Source organism: Sorex araneus, chromosome 2, assembly GCF_027595985.1.
Source record: "Sorex araneus isolate mSorAra2 chromosome 2, mSorAra2.pri, whole genome shotgun sequence".
NCBI classification, from domain to species: Eukaryota; Metazoa; Chordata; class Mammalia; order Eulipotyphla; family Soricidae; genus Sorex; species Sorex araneus.
The window spans coordinates 282,053,679-282,068,480 of NC_073303.1; the positions used below are offsets into that span (position 1 = coordinate 282,053,679).

General features: G+C 49.2%; 2 protein-coding genes across 4 annotated transcripts in view; one reads left to right on the forward strand and one right to left on the reverse strand.

Annotated features, from left to right (window-relative positions):
- Positions 1-13,941, reverse strand: WDR53 (WD repeat domain 53). Of its 3 annotated transcripts, XM_055126119.1 has the most exons (4): positions 13,840-13,941; positions 11,977-12,207; positions 6,752-7,247; positions 1-623 (listed from the first exon to the last, which is right to left on the reverse strand). In XM_055126119.1, exons 3-4 carry the CDS (start codon positions 7,229-7,231, stop codon positions 30-32), a joined length of 1,074 nt encoding a protein of 357 aa, XP_054982094.1. In that variant the 5' UTR covers positions 7,232-7,247; positions 11,977-12,207; positions 13,840-13,941; the 3' UTR covers positions 1-29. The 3 variants fall into 3 exon arrangements, with proteins under 3 accessions (XP_054982094.1, XP_054982093.1, XP_054982095.1); XM_055126118.1 differs by lacking the exons at positions 11,977-12,207; positions 13,840-13,941 and adding an exon at positions 13,305-13,443; XM_055126120.1 differs by lacking the exons at positions 11,977-12,207; positions 13,840-13,941 and having other exon boundaries at positions 6,727-6,856.
- The window catches only part of FBXO45 (F-box protein 45), a 20,632-nt gene continuing 19,261 nt past the window's right edge, over positions 13,432-14,802 (forward strand). Inside the window, exon 1 of the mRNA XM_012936189.2 lies at positions 13,432-14,007. Coding sequence (XP_012791643.2) covers positions 13,702-14,007 — 306 coding nt within the window. The 5' untranslated portion in view covers positions 13,432-13,701. The remainder of the gene's footprint in view (positions 14,008-14,802) is intronic.

Consider the following 14,802-nt stretch of genomic DNA (forward strand, 5'->3'; position numbering starts at 1 on the left):
TCCAAACATACAAATGCTTTTTATTGGCGTTAAAGTTCATTTAAGGGATATACAGAGATACAACTAGTTTGATCAGCTACTAATATATGTTGGTGTCCCTTTAATTTTGTTCCCAGCAGCCAGTTCACTTTCTCTCCATGTTCAATACTGAGCTTGGGGAAAAGCTGGCCGGGCTCTCCGTCGGCTGCTGCGGCATCAGTGTTCCCGCTCTGGGCACTGTAAATCGCTCTTTTCGTTTTCTTCCTGTGGGTCTGCTTGGCAGGGCTCTTCTGCTTCTTCTCAGCGCCCTGGCTGACATCCCACAGCATTATCTTTCCGTCGTTCCCTCCAGTAAGCAGCAGGTAGGATTCTGGCAGAAAGGAGACCTGGGAGACCCCCAGGGCGTGGGCCTTAAAGCCCACTTCCCGCTCGCACTTGACGCCCACCACCCTAAAGATGCGAACTTTACCGTCTTCTGCCCCACAACTGAAGATATTGCCACAGGACGCCACAGACACAGAGTGTGCGAGGGCAGGGTTGAAGAGCTGCCCGGGTGACTGTGGACACTCCAGTTCATCGGCTTCGTCCTCCTGTAAATTTGTAATCCAGACAGGCCGGGCCTTCTGAAGATTCCACAGCATTACCTTTAAATAAGAGGAAGTTCATCGTTAAAAGAGAGTTCTAGCCCTTTTGCTCACGCATCATTCCACTTCAAAGGAGCTGGGTGATAATTATAGGATACGTTCCGTTAGTAGTGTTTGGGGTTTCTGCCCACACCTGGATTTGCTCAGGATATATTCTTGCTCTGGCCTCCAGCATCACTCCTGGTACCCTGGGCAGACATGAAATGCCAGGGACCAAACCTGAGTAGTGCACAAGGCAAGCACCCTCTCCACTCCATCTCTCCAGCTCCCCTACATATTTAATTCTTATTCCATTAAGTGATATGTTCTACTAGCTTATCCGTTCCTTGAGATTTAAGTCACCTTTGTTAATGTCTAACATAATGCCTGGGAAGGAGCGGAAATTTCCAGCATGTTTATTAATCTTACATGTTGCTCCACAGGGCCTTTTGTTGTTCTTAACCATGATCTCCAAACTGATTGAAACAAAATGCTAATTAAAATCCATTTAAAACAAACAAGCTCTGTGGACAGATTTTACACTAGAATCTAGTGACTCATTCTCTTCCGGTAGCAACTAATACTTGAAAAGGAAAAATATTCTAAATACCTTCAAAGCGAATCGAGCTGAATTGAGTCTTCCCTCTGACCTATGATTCACTGTCGAAATAGGACACTGAGATCCACATGACCTTTTCAGCTAGCTATGAGCACAGATCAGAATTGACACAATTACTACTGCTGATGCTATTACGAATTTGGTTTCATGGTAACCTACCATAATTCAGCTTCTTCTCAAAAGAGATGGCACCTACTAACCCTTATTTTATGTTTCTTCTAGGGAAAGCACCGAAAACCTTCTTGAATTGCATTTCTATTATACTAAGTGGCCAGCCATCACCATTTGGGAAAATAAAAATACTAACTGAAATAAAGTAAAATAAACATCAGAAAATAAGTGAGTGTGGGAGTGAGTGCGGGCTAGCTCTAAGGCTGGGAGCGCCTGCTTCGCAGGTAGGAACCCTGGGTTTGAACACCAGCACTCGAGCTCTGCTGCCAGAGATACCCAAACAAAGCTGAACGTGGTCCAAAAAACAAGCAAAAAATCCCAAAGAAACGAGGAAAAAAAACCAAACAAAAAACCTACAAAACAAAACAGAAAGCATGACAAGTTAATGGGTAATGGGCATTCCAGGATCTGCCAGCTTAACTATATTGACTGGAACCTCCAAGTTTTTTCTTTTTTGGCTTTTTGGGTCACACCTGGTGATGCACAGGGATTACTCCTGGCTCTGCACTCAGGAATTACTCCTGGTGTTCTTTGGGGGACCATATGGGATACTGGGAATCGAACCTGGATCAGCCGTGTGCAAGGCAAACACCCTACCCTCTGTGCTATCGCTCCAGCCCCCCAAGTTTTTTCTCACACAGCTACCTTAATACCTAGAGTTTCTCCCTTTTTTTTTCCTTATTTTTGGGCCTCACCAGAGCTCAGGAAACCACATGGAGCCAGGTTCAAGTACGCCTTCAGACCTCTGACCGAGGTGTTTACTGAGATAATCTACCAAATTCTACAAACCTAAGAGTTACTTTCAAGTACCGAAGATTTCCAGATTGTACTTTTGTAACTTTCTTACTCTTCTGAACTGCCAAAGATTTCAGGCTTTCACATTCAATTTCTCAACTGCCTGTTCAAAATTACCAGAAGCGTAGGAGTAAGGCATAGTAGAGAAACATAATACAAGAGCTTCGGGTTTCTAAGTCAATGAAACGTCCAAGCAGACAACGTGCAAGTGTTTCAGAGTGAATGCAATCACACCAAATGACCCCACTAAAAACTTTGGAACCGGTTTTCAGAACCGATCCCAGTCAGGACCGAGTCAGAGCAGTCCCCAAGCACCACTGGGTGCTGCATCAAGTCAAAAAGGAAAATTCCACTCTTAGCCAAAGAAATCCTTTCCACATCAAGATTCCTTTTCAGGGCCTGGCGAGCTAGTGGGTAGGGCGCTTGCCTTGCACGTGGCTGACCCGGCTTCCATCCCAGCATCACAAACCGGTCCCCCGTCCCCGAGCACCAGGAGTAACCCCTGAGCACCGCCGGGTGTGTCCCCAAAACAAAAGATTCATCCTCAAGGAAAAGAAAATTTCTACTACCCTAATCCTGTCTAGCACTCTTAAAACTATCTTTCCAATGCCGTGTGTGTGTGTGTGGGGGGAACAACCTCTGAATCACTTGTCTTCAGCTGAGGAAATGGAGGTATACGTTGTGTGAGGAATGTTTATACCACAGAGATATGAGGTACTTTGAAATTTCCAAAGATATTTACAAGAAAAAAATTGTACTTGAGTGATAGGAATACCAGTATTTAATATTCTTTTTTATGCATTAGATATATTTTTCATACTTAAATAAAATATCAAGCTGTCTCATGCACAAGGCCTGGCTCTGATCCCTTGCACCTCTTGGTCCCCTGAATACCACAGGGAGAAACCCCTGGGCACAGGGCTGAGGACAGTCTCTAACCACTGCTGGGTATGGCCCCCCAAACAAGGGAATACCCAACGGTCTCAAGCACCTTAATAAAACACTGTTCTTCAAAAAGGCAGGCGGGGACTTATCTTTTTGAGTGTGTTCTGCCTACTAATTTTTTTTTTTTTTTTTTGCTTTTTGGGTCACACCCGGCAATGCACAGGGGTTATTCCTGGCTCTGCACTCAGGAATTGCCCCTGGCGGTGCTCACGGGACCATATGGGATGCTGGGAATTGAACCCGGGTTGCCCGCGTGCTATCGCTCCAGCCCCAAATTTATTTATCTTTCGGGAGTCAGGGGTCGCAAACAGCTGGGCTGCTGCTCCAAAGGGCTGCCAGAATGGCCCTCTCTGCAGATGGGGCACGAGGATCGGAACTCATGACCCTCGGGAAGGTTACAGGGTCGGACCCCTAAGCCTCCTGACTTTCCTAAACCCACTCAAATCAAAGGAAGTAACTTAATTTTTATAACACCCAAGTAGATATGTTATATGTTGACTGTTATCTATTAAGCGTGGCAATGATCCCACACCTGATGAGATAGCAGTAAGTGCCTCAATTACCCTACGGACTGCCCCAGAGACTCTAATCAGAAAGCTCAGGATACTGGGCAAACAGATTTTAAAAAGTAAACCGTGGAAGAAAAGTAATTTCTTATAAGTATGCCTGTGCTATCTGTCTTTGCCACAAGCCTTCTATCATAACATGCAGAATCTACAGTGAATTGTCAGAAGTTTTTGGCCATCAAGTTGATTCCCTAACTTCCCTTCCATCCAACACCAGCACACTGTTCTCCAGCTGTTGTCTCCCACTACGGCTTCTTGCCTAGACTAAAGTCAAAATGTAAGTTCCAGATGCCCTTTTAAAAAATCTAATCTGAAGAACACAAGTCATCTTGGTTTCTGTGCCACACCTGGCAGTGCTTAGGGGACCATGCGGTGCCAGGGTTCAAACCCAGGGCTCCCGCATGAAAAGCATGCACTCCAGTCCAGTGAGTCAACTCCTGGCCTATACAGATCATTTCTGACGTGTCTATTGTGGTGTCTGATTGGAAACTGCAGGATGAAAGGAAGACAGATCAAAGAGGCAGCATAGAGTCTGTTTCACACACATCCACCTGGCTGAAAAAGTCTTTCTGCGCAACCAAGGAGGCAGAGGGTGATCCCTGAGGTCGGGCTAGATGACAGGCACAGACCGAGGGGCAGAAGAGGACTGGAGTTGCAGGGTCACTGTGTCTGTGAAGGGCAGTGATTCCCAGTGGAGGCTACAGACACGTTTGGTGGGACAATTCTCTGCTGTTCAGGTGGCGTCTCTGCACTGCAGGACGTCCACCATTCTGCTTCTAAATGCCAATAACTTGGGTGGAGACAGCAATCACAGTGACAAAACCAAAATGATTTCTAAATTATTGTTTCTTGGTGCTCGGGAATCACTAGGGGGCCGGGGGAGCATGCGGTGCTGGGGCTTGAATCCAGGCCTGCTGCATGCAAAGCATGAGCTCAGTCAGTGCTGAGCGCTGAGTTCTCTCTCTGGTCCCTCTACTGCCAACTCCTGAGGGGCAGGGAAGGTCAGCGCGGGTGTGGTAAAGACCACTGGCCAAGAGAGTGCAAAGACAAAACCGTTGATGCTATTAAGACAACCACAGAAATGTTAGAAGTAATATATAGTTGTACACAACGTAGATTAAATGCCCCAAACAGTGCAAGCATATGCCATTAATAAACAATGGTTCTTTTTCTCCTAACGACCTGCTATTCTCCAAATCAAGAACTTTTTTTTTTGAAGTATAACAAGTTTATTGAGAAATAAAGAGAGGTAAGGAGAGAGAGGGAAAGGAGGGAAGGAGAAAAGGAGGAGGGAGGGAAAAAGAAAGGGAGAGAGGAGAGAGAACAAGAGCATATCCCAGTATACTCCCAGGGAGAGAGAGAGAGACAGAGAAAGAGAGAGAGAAAGCGCACAAAGAGAAGGAGGGAAGAGAGGGAAGGAGGGAGAGGGAGAGAAGACAGAGAGAGGAGAGAGGCGAGAGTGAGTGTACGCCTCAGTATACTCCGAGAGAAAGAGAGAATACATCCCAGGGAAAGAAAGCGAGCACCCTAGAATACATCTCAGAGTGAGCGCCCCAGTACACATCGCAGAGAGAAAGAGAGAGAGAGAGAGAAAGAGAGAGAGAGAGAGAGAGAGAGCACCAGAGCACATCCCAGCATTCCATACTTGTATGAAAACGCACAGATCAAGAGGGGAGATGCAGGTGACACACGTGCTCGGCAGGAACACATGTTCTCAGGCAGCTTATGTGCCCCAAACCAAGAACTTTTAATCACATTACTGATTATATTTTGCTTGAATAGCACTGGTGTCATACAGCAAAAACAGGCTTTGGAGCCAGAGGTGAGATACAAATTCCAATTCAGGCAGCTGTGTGGATACAATATGAATCTCAGTTCCCTTGTTTCTAGAAAAGAGTAATTATCAAGGTTTCTAAAAAAGGAATGATGTGAATCTATGTAAAGCACTGGCAAATACTAAATGCTTACCAAAGAGAAGACATGAATTAGTTTGACTCCAGCGGTGAAAGATTTATTCTCGAGAAGCAATGAAAGCTCAAGCTTTCTTGATTACACCAAAGCAGTTTCCCTGTTGCTTCTACTTGGATCAACATATTTTACTTCTCATGAAAACCACAAATAAAACAGTCCCCCACATAGTGGGGCTTCTAGATACTCTACCCTCTAAATGGCATTACTCTGTTCTGGGTCTGATGCATGATCTTCCTTTCAAAACTCAGGAAGGAGGGCCATGGATGGTGGCACTAGTTAGAACATACATTTCCCATGTGTGAGGTCCTGGGATCAATCCACAGCTCTAAACACAAACATCCACCCACCCCAAAACTTGGTACTAATACAGTACCCTGACCCCTAGTTTATTTTTTTATTTTTAATTTTTTTTTTGCCTTTTGGGTCACACCTGGCGATGCACAGGGGTTACTCCTGGCTCTGCACTCAGGGGACCATATGGGATGCTGAGATTCGAACCTGGGTTGGCCGCGTGCAAGGCAAACGCCCTACCCGATATGCTATCGCTCCAGCCCCGCTGACCCCTTGTTTAAACACAACTTTAGAACACCTAAAATACCTAAATTTTCAAGTTTTAGGAATATCTTTAAACAGAGAGAAGACTAAATAATTTTGAATAAAATCTACTGTGCTTTGTCTGATTAGCATTCAGTGTGCAGTACAAGAAAAGCTTGGGACTGGAGCAACAGTACAGGAAGGGCGTTTGCCTTGCACGCAGCTGACCCTGGTTCTATTCCCAGCATCCCATATGGTCCCCCAAGCACCGCCAGGAGTAATCCCTGTGCATGACTCAAAAAGCAAAAAAAAAAAAAAAAAAAAAAGTATGCATAAACCTATCAACTATCAATGACAGTATAAATCACAGTTCATAAATAAAAGTTGGAATAATAAAAAATATTAAAAAGAAAAAAGAAAAAAAAGCTTGAGGTTCATAAGGCTTATTAGCAGAGAACAGACTATGCAAAGATATACTGAGCTCAATCAATAATTCTATAAGCAAATCTCGTTTAGAAATTACCCACGAACTCTCTGTAAAGCATCACCTGCATATCCAGTCCACAGGAAACCAGGCTCTGAGGCCTTTGGGGACGAAAAGCGACTGAGGAACAGATGTTGGAGTGTCTCTTCAGGGATCTGCTAACTTTCTTATTTTCCAAGTTGAGGATTTTGATTGCCCCGGAGTCATCAGCGGAAGCCAACAGGCTTTCAGTGTCATTCAGCGAAAGGCAATTGATCTCCTCTTCATTCACCTGAAAGTGGTCCAGAGAACCTTTGAGGGCCCTGACGTCCAGCACGCTAATGGCTTCCCCGTGGGAGGCATACAATGTCGTAGGGCAGGAGGATGAGAAGACGATGCTGGTGACATCACCGTCGCCCTGGAAGTGTGTGCATCCCAGCTGCGTTCCGTCTTCAGCCCAGAGGTGGAGGTCGCCGCCCTCGGCTCCAGAGGCCACCAGTCCTTCTCGACTCGAGTTCAGGCAGAGAACAGGAGTGGAATGTCCACCGGTCCACCTGACTGCCATAGTGGTGGAGAAGGCTCTGTGGAGAGTGGGGGGGAACATTATAATATCTTGTTTTACAGAAGACACAGATACACTTCCTGTCAGTACTTTAGAGAGACAGAGAGAGGAGGGAGCAGGGATGGTTGGCTGGAGGGTGCCTGCCTTGCTGGCCTGAGGTCTGGAATTCCATCCACACCACAAAGCACACTGCAACCAAGCATGAGGAAAGCACATCACCCCCAGCAAGCAAGCAAGGCACCTGGGGTCTGCCAGGGCCACAGCCAAGGCGTAAGAGCCCCAGTCAGCTACAGAAACTCGGAGATGGAAAGAAGGCCCAGGACATCTAAAAACAGCTCAATCGATGGAAAAAGCTATTTGAAGATCGAATCTGCAAGGCACCAGCGGCGGGGTAGCTGGCAGCAGTGCGGCCGGGCGCTGCTGTGGTGACTGCAGAGGGCAGAGCTGCAGGGTCGTGCTCGGGGCACGCTGGCAGCCTGAAGAGGAGACTCACGGCCCTTAGCCGTTTCCCAACTCCCTTCATTTCTGCTCTCAAAGCACAGACTGATCAATTTAAAATCACCGTCTCAGCGGAGACAGTACAGGAGACAGTACAGGATCCAAGCGTAAGACGCTTGGATGTGACCAACGGGACACCACGTAGCGATGGTCCCCAGAGCCCCACCAAGAGTGACCATTGTGCACAGGGCCAGGAGTAGGCCCTGATACTAATAGGTGTGCCCCCTTACCCGCGCCCCACCCCCAGACTGGAGCGATAGCAGTGGATAGGGCATTTGCCTTGCATATGGCTGACCTGGGTTCGATTCCTCCACCCTTCTCGAAGAGCCTGGCAAGCCACTGAGAGTATCCATCCCGCCTGCAAGGCAGAGCCTGCCAAGCCACCCGTGGCGTATTTGATATGCCAAAAACAGAACAAGTCACACAATAACGACATTACCGGTGCCCGCTTGAGCAAATTGATGAACAACGGGATGACAGCGCTACAGTGCAGTGCTACCCCACCCTCCAACAAAAACAAACCCAAACCAGTGTCTACTTGCACTTACATAGTCATGGCATTTATAATCAGTGCAAAATTTTAGATTCCTGATACGCTAGGGGCCCCAGAACAATACATGGGAATTACCACACATTACCCTACCTTAACTGCTTCTTGTGCAAAGCAAAAAAGGAAATCAGGTCAAGTTCTACATCTCTAAATGAGCAGACAAGGTACCAACAAATTCTGATCCATCTAAAATTCAGTTTCTCATTTCACAAGTCAAGTGAGAATTCAGTGAAAAGTGACCAGCACAGCTTTGCAATTTTCACCAACAACTCAGAGATAAATTTCCTCATGCTACTTAGAAAAATCATTTAAGAATCTACAAATCTGGGACTGGAGTGATAGCACAGCAGGTAGGACGTTTTCCTTGCACGCAACCGACCCAGGTTCGATTCCCAGCATCTCATATGGTTGCCTGAGCACCGCCAGGAGTAATTCCCGAGTGCAGAGCCAGGAGTAACCCCTGTGCATCGCCGAGTGTGACCCAAAAAGAAAAAAAAAAAAAGAAATCTACAAATCTACCTAAAATGTCTAAAGCCATCACAAAGCTTATTTCCTCCCACTTCAATCATACAAAAACAGCTAAATCACTGTTTGTCTCAAATACAAGGCTACAAGTAGAACCATTTCCATAGATGACAAGTGGGAAAAGGATTATTTCATCGAAACTCAATATACAGAGGAAATTAATTAGACTAAAGCAAGTTAAGTTTAAAAGAGAGGTTTGAAGGAAATGACTCACAGGGAGGCAGAGACGGAATCCTGCTGGTTTGATTTTTCACTGTCAAGTCTAGGAGTAGTTAAATTGGCCAGAGAGGCAGCTGTGGGCTATGCACATCCCGTGAATTCTGATAGCTCATGCTCCTGAACTTCAGCTTTGCTATGATAAATTGAATTCAAAGTCTACAAGTCTAAACTCTATTTTGTGAGCTCAATTTTGTGACCTTAGAGGTTTCGGAATCCTGCATGAATTTTAGTTTTCTTTTTCCTTTTTGGGTCACACCCGGCGATGCACAGGGGTTACTCCTGGCTCTGCACTCAGGAATTACTTCTGGCGGTGCTTGGGGGACCATATGGGATGCTGGGAATCAAACCCGGTTGGCCTCATGCAAGGCAAACGTCCTACCTGCTGTGCTATCACTCCAGCCCCATAGGTTTTCTTTAAGAGCTAGGGTGCCTGAGTGATAGTACAGTAGGCAGGGTGCTTGGCCTGTGTGCGTTTGATGTCCAGTACCACATATGGTCCCCCGAGCCCCACCAGAAGTGATCCCGGAGCACAAAGCCAGGAGTAAGCCCTGAGCACTGCTGAATGTGGCCCCCAAGCAAAAACACAAAATAATTAGGCAGCATTTCTCTACTTCTTTCACCATCACAAATCTATCCACAGGAAATCTGAGTAAATGCTGATTGGCAGGCCAAGGTGTTAACAAGGTTTCTTCCTAACTTAATTCTTTCCTGGAAATAATTAACTTAATTCAAAAGGCAGGAGCACACGCAGCTGCTGGGTTTGGCCCAACCTCCTGCCCCCCACATAAGAATGATTAAACAAAAAAATTAATTACAGTGTTACCCAACATGCAGTTGGCACTGTTGTAAACAAGGGCCAGTTTCTTGCCAGAAGGAGGAGAAGCGACGGGTATGGTGCTTGCCTTGCACACAGCTGAGCAGGTGCAATCCCTGGCAGGGTGTATGGTTCCTGAGCCCCGCCAGGAGGAAGCCAAGACAAAAACAAACCAACAAAAAATTAAAAAAAAAAAAAAGGTTTTGGCAGGAGAATTCTTGCTCATACTGAGCATATGATGAAGTCTTGAGAGGAAAAGGATCAGGAAAATAAAAAGGACAGAGAGGAAGGCACACGGGTTCAGCTGAAGGGCCAGCCAGCTCCACCCAGGGCCCAGTGCTTTATGAGAACGATGCCACAGGAAGGCACCCCGAGCCAAGAGGTGTTTCATGCCACGTAACATGCAGACTTATAGGCTAGTAAAATGATAATAAAAAAATGAGTCAGGAGCCAGCTCAAAGGACCATAGCAAACGCCTGGCAGCACTAGGTCCAGGTTTGATCCCCGCCACTGTACAGGCCCCAGATCTCTGGGTGCAGCCCTGGGCAGTCAACGGCACAGCATTGCCAGAATCTTCCTGCTCACATGGCCGAGTAATGCCAGGATTGCTCCCAGGCCCCTCCCTGAACACTGCTCCAGAAGACCCCTCCGAGGGTGTCAGGATGGCCGAGGGGGTCTAAGGTGCCAGACTCAAGCTTCGCTTCCCCAGAAGACCCTCCAGTCCGGCCCCAAATAAGTTTGGAGAAGCTCTAGATATGCCTATACTTTTCATTTCAGTCAATATTTAGCATGCAGAGTATTAAGTAACTTAACAAAAGCACCAGAAACCACTTGTTTATTCCATAAAAATATAATTTTAAAAATTGTTTGGTTTTTGAGCGCAATTCGGCTGTGCTCAGTGCTTACTCCTGGCTCTGTGCTCAGGGTATTAGTCCTGGTGAGCTCAGGGGACCGTATATAGTTCTGGGGGTTGAGCCCAGGTCAGCTATGTGCAAGGAAAATGCCTTAACTTGCACATGATAAGGCGTACTATCGCTCCAGCCCTGAAAGTAAACACTCAAAACCACCATCAAAAGAGGTTAAGCAATCAGACTGCTGTGATAGAAGGTAAATAAATCTGGTATAAATCAAAATGATCCTTCATTTTGTTTGGGGGACACACCCGATGGTGCTCAGGGCTTACCCCCGGCTGTGACTTTAGGGATCACTCCTGGCAGTGTTTGAGGGACCATATAGGATGCCAGGGATCGAACCCGGGTCGGCCACATTCAAGGCCAGCTCCCCAACTGCTATACTATCTCCCTAACCTGATCAATCTTTCAGAAATGCTGTTGAGCTGTGACATTACTAAGTTGGGAAGCAAACCAGGAACAGGGAAGCAGCACTGTCCCCCACACACGTATCAGGTCGACCAGTGTCTCATTCACAGCAACCCATAGGTCAAGATGGCAATTAGGTTATATCCTATGATGCATCACTTTAATTAGATAATAGAGTCCTCCCTGTCGACATGTATGAAATCAGGGAGTTAGCCGAGAATGTGGGGTATTTTGAGCATTTTCAGAAAGGGTGGAGTATAGCTGGCATATCTGCACAGAGGACATAGGTAGGGTACAAAACATGAGCATGAGGGCATGGTCAAAAAAGGCAACAAACAGACGAAATTCTGTTGAAAGATATTTGTTTTTAGTTTTGGGGTCATACTCAGCAGTGCTCAGGGATCCTGTTGGTGTTCAGGGAACCGTATGTGGTGCTGGGGATTGGGCTGGCATCGTGGCGTCCACCTGATGCAAAGAAAGGCTGTTGGTGCCTGTGCCATCTCTCCAGACCAAGAAAAGGAAGTTTTATGTCGCACTTTGAAGCTGTACCTGGACTAGTTAGTACTTGGCCAGTAAGTCACCTCATTGCCTAACCCAGCATGCTCACATTGAAACTGTGTGTGTGCGTATGTTTGGGGACGGGGGCAGAGTGGGCGTGTCTGGCAGCTGTGTGCTAGGGGCAGGGGTGTGTTACTCTTAGCAGAGCTCCAGGCAACAGGTGGTACTGGTTCCAGGGATCAAGTTCAGGTCTCCTGCAAGCAAAACTCACTGAGCTCTCCCCCTCTGGCCCTCACATCAGATTTTTCAAAGGCTCTACTCTCACCTATACTGTGAGGACAGGATGAAAGCACAATCTTCAATAGCTGAGGGAATCTCTTAACACCAGCTCCAGGCAGACTTCCATTTCTCACCTGGCTTCTCAAGTATCTGTGCCCCGAAAGCTGATCACTCTGCTGGGTGCTGTGTTCCCTGATGCAAGAGAAACTCTCTCCTATCCTTGATTTTAAAGCCTGTCCAAATAAACCTTGCTCCTCTTCCCTCCTAAGTCCTGTGGCTGAAAATGGGATAACGAATAAAACTCAGTTCAAGGTTACTCAGTGAACATGATCTTCTATATTTAGCAAACAGAATGATAGGTGGCGATGATTACAGGTCAATATTTCTTCGCATGTTTGGGTTTTCCAAAGTTAACCTTGACATGGAGAAGCTAGAGAGGAACCAAAACGATTAAAGGGTGAAGCATTACGTTGATAATAATTTAAAGAACCTAAGTTATTACACTTGGAAAAGACATCTGGGAAGAAGGAACTGGTAGACAGTATATCAGAGAGATGATCGGTTATTTTTGTTGTTGACCGGGGATTAAATAAGGAACACACAGCAGCAGAGCTGCTAGAAATAATTTTTACAACAGAAAGGCAAAACAGTAGCGTGGACTACTAAGGGAATCTGTGAGCCTGTTATTATAACAATTGCCTTCTTATTTTTACTATTTTCTCTTAGTAAGCATTCTCTAAAGGCTATCAGAAAATCTTTAGAGCACCTAGGAAAACGAAGAGGGCGCCAAGAGCGCTCAACTTATTTTCCCTTCTAAGAAGTCAGGCGTTGTTTTCAGGCCTGGAACGATTAATTAAATCCAAACGCATCATTTAATCATCCTCGTGAGTGGGTCCGTGGGAAGGCCGGGAAAGACTGAACTTTCATCCTCAGAAAGCAGCACTTGGGGGAACTCACGGAGAGCGCGCACCGGGGTGAGCGTGTCACCGTCGGGTGTGGCCCCCCAAAGAACAGTAACGACCAAGGTGGCACTTCAACACTTTGACCGCACCTTCAGGTTGTCTAATCACGGGGGTGGGGGTGCAGGGCGAGGTTCGAACGTGGCCACCTTACTTCCCAATTACACGCCGGACACGCGTCCAGCCAAGGATCGGGGCAGAGCGAGCGGGCCGAGCACACTGCAGGAAGACGATCCGAAATCGAGGCGGCGACGAGGGCCGTCCCGAGCGTCCCATCGGAGCCTGAAGCAACGCCCTCACCGGCAGGGGCCCCTCCCGGGGCAGGGGGTGCCAGAGAGCGGATGCAGGAGCACTAGGAAACTTCGGAAAAGGTCCAGAAAAGGCCGCCACCGACCCACCCGCGCTGGCCGCCTACCTGCGCTCCCCGCGCCCCTCCGCCGCGCCTCCCAATGACGTCACCGGCGGGCAGCCAATCCCGTGGCTCCGAGGCCGCCGGGCGCCGAGGCCCAACCGTCACATCCGGGGCCGGGAGGCGCGGCGAGCGCGCGGGGCGGGCGCCCTTGCTTCGTGCCCTCAACCCGCATGGCGGAGCGGCGGCGGCGGGCCGGGCGGTTCCGGCGCGCGCGCTGAGCCGTCGGGGCGGGGCCGGCCGCGCGGCCGAGCGTCTGCCCTCAGTGAGGCGGGGCGCGCGGCGGACGCCCCCGAGCCGGGCCGGGAGGGGGGTGCGGAGAGCGGCCGGGCTCTGGCCTCCCGGGCCGCTTCGGGGGCAGGCGCCGGGCGCGGCGGCGGCCCTCGGGCCGGCTGGTGAGGCGATGGCGGCGCCGGCGCCGGGGGCTGGGGCCGCGTCGGGGGGCGCGGGCGGCGGCGGCGGCGGCGGCGGCGCGGGCTGCGGGGCGCCGGGCGCCGGGGGCCGGCTGCCCAGCCGCGTGCTGGAGTTGGTCTTCTCCTACCTGGAGCTGTCGGAGCTGCGGAGCTGCGCGCTGGTGTGCAAGCACTGGTACCGCTGCCTGCACGGCGACGAGAACAGCGAGGTGTGGCGGAGCCTGTGCGCCCGCAGCCTGGCCGAGGAGGCGCTCCGCACGGACATCCTCTGCAACCTGCCCAGCTACAAGGCCAAGGTGAGGGCACCGCCGCCTCCCCTGCATCCCGCCGCTGCCTCGCGCTCGCGCCGCTCCGTGCCTTACCTCATCCCTCCCTCCCCTCCTCCCCCCCCCCCCCCGCCGCCACCCCCGGCTCTCTCCGGGGGCTGGAGTTCTCCTCCTGACATCACCCCGCTTCCGTGGGACACTCAAGGGCCAGATGGCTCCCCAGACTCGCCTTGCATCACCCCCGCTGCTTTGCCAGCCCTTCCCCGCCGAGAGCGACCACCCCCATTGTTGCACCTGGCAGCCCCCCGCCCGGTTTCCTCCCCGCCGTGTAAATACGATCGTCTCGGGACCGCCCGAAGACCGCGTTTCTTAAAGGATCTTTGCTCGCGGTCCACATGCATCTCGCCTTCTGCCAAGATCTGGGCATAACACATCCCCCGCCCCAGTAATTTCCCCTAAGTTCCCGCAAATGCCTTGCACTCATGTTTCAGGCGTCTAAATGAGCGTGGTCCTGGGTACCCGCCTAACTTCGTGGTTGAGGATCTGCACCGCTTACTTAGCCCCCTCCGTTGTTGGCCACTTTCCTGCCAACTTTTTTTTTCATCATTCCGTCCTGTTGGGTGTGTGTCTTATGATTGTCAGTTAACGTGTTTGTCTGTCGCAGTTGAGCTGCTTTCCCCTCGTGTGGATCCCGGCCTTTCTTAAACACGACTAGAAATGTTAAGTAACAGGCTGTCATCAGGGCAGAGAAGAGTATCCCGGCAGTGTCAGGCAAGAGGCCCGACTTGGTGGGTCACAGCTATTCAGTACAGCAGGCGCGAAGAT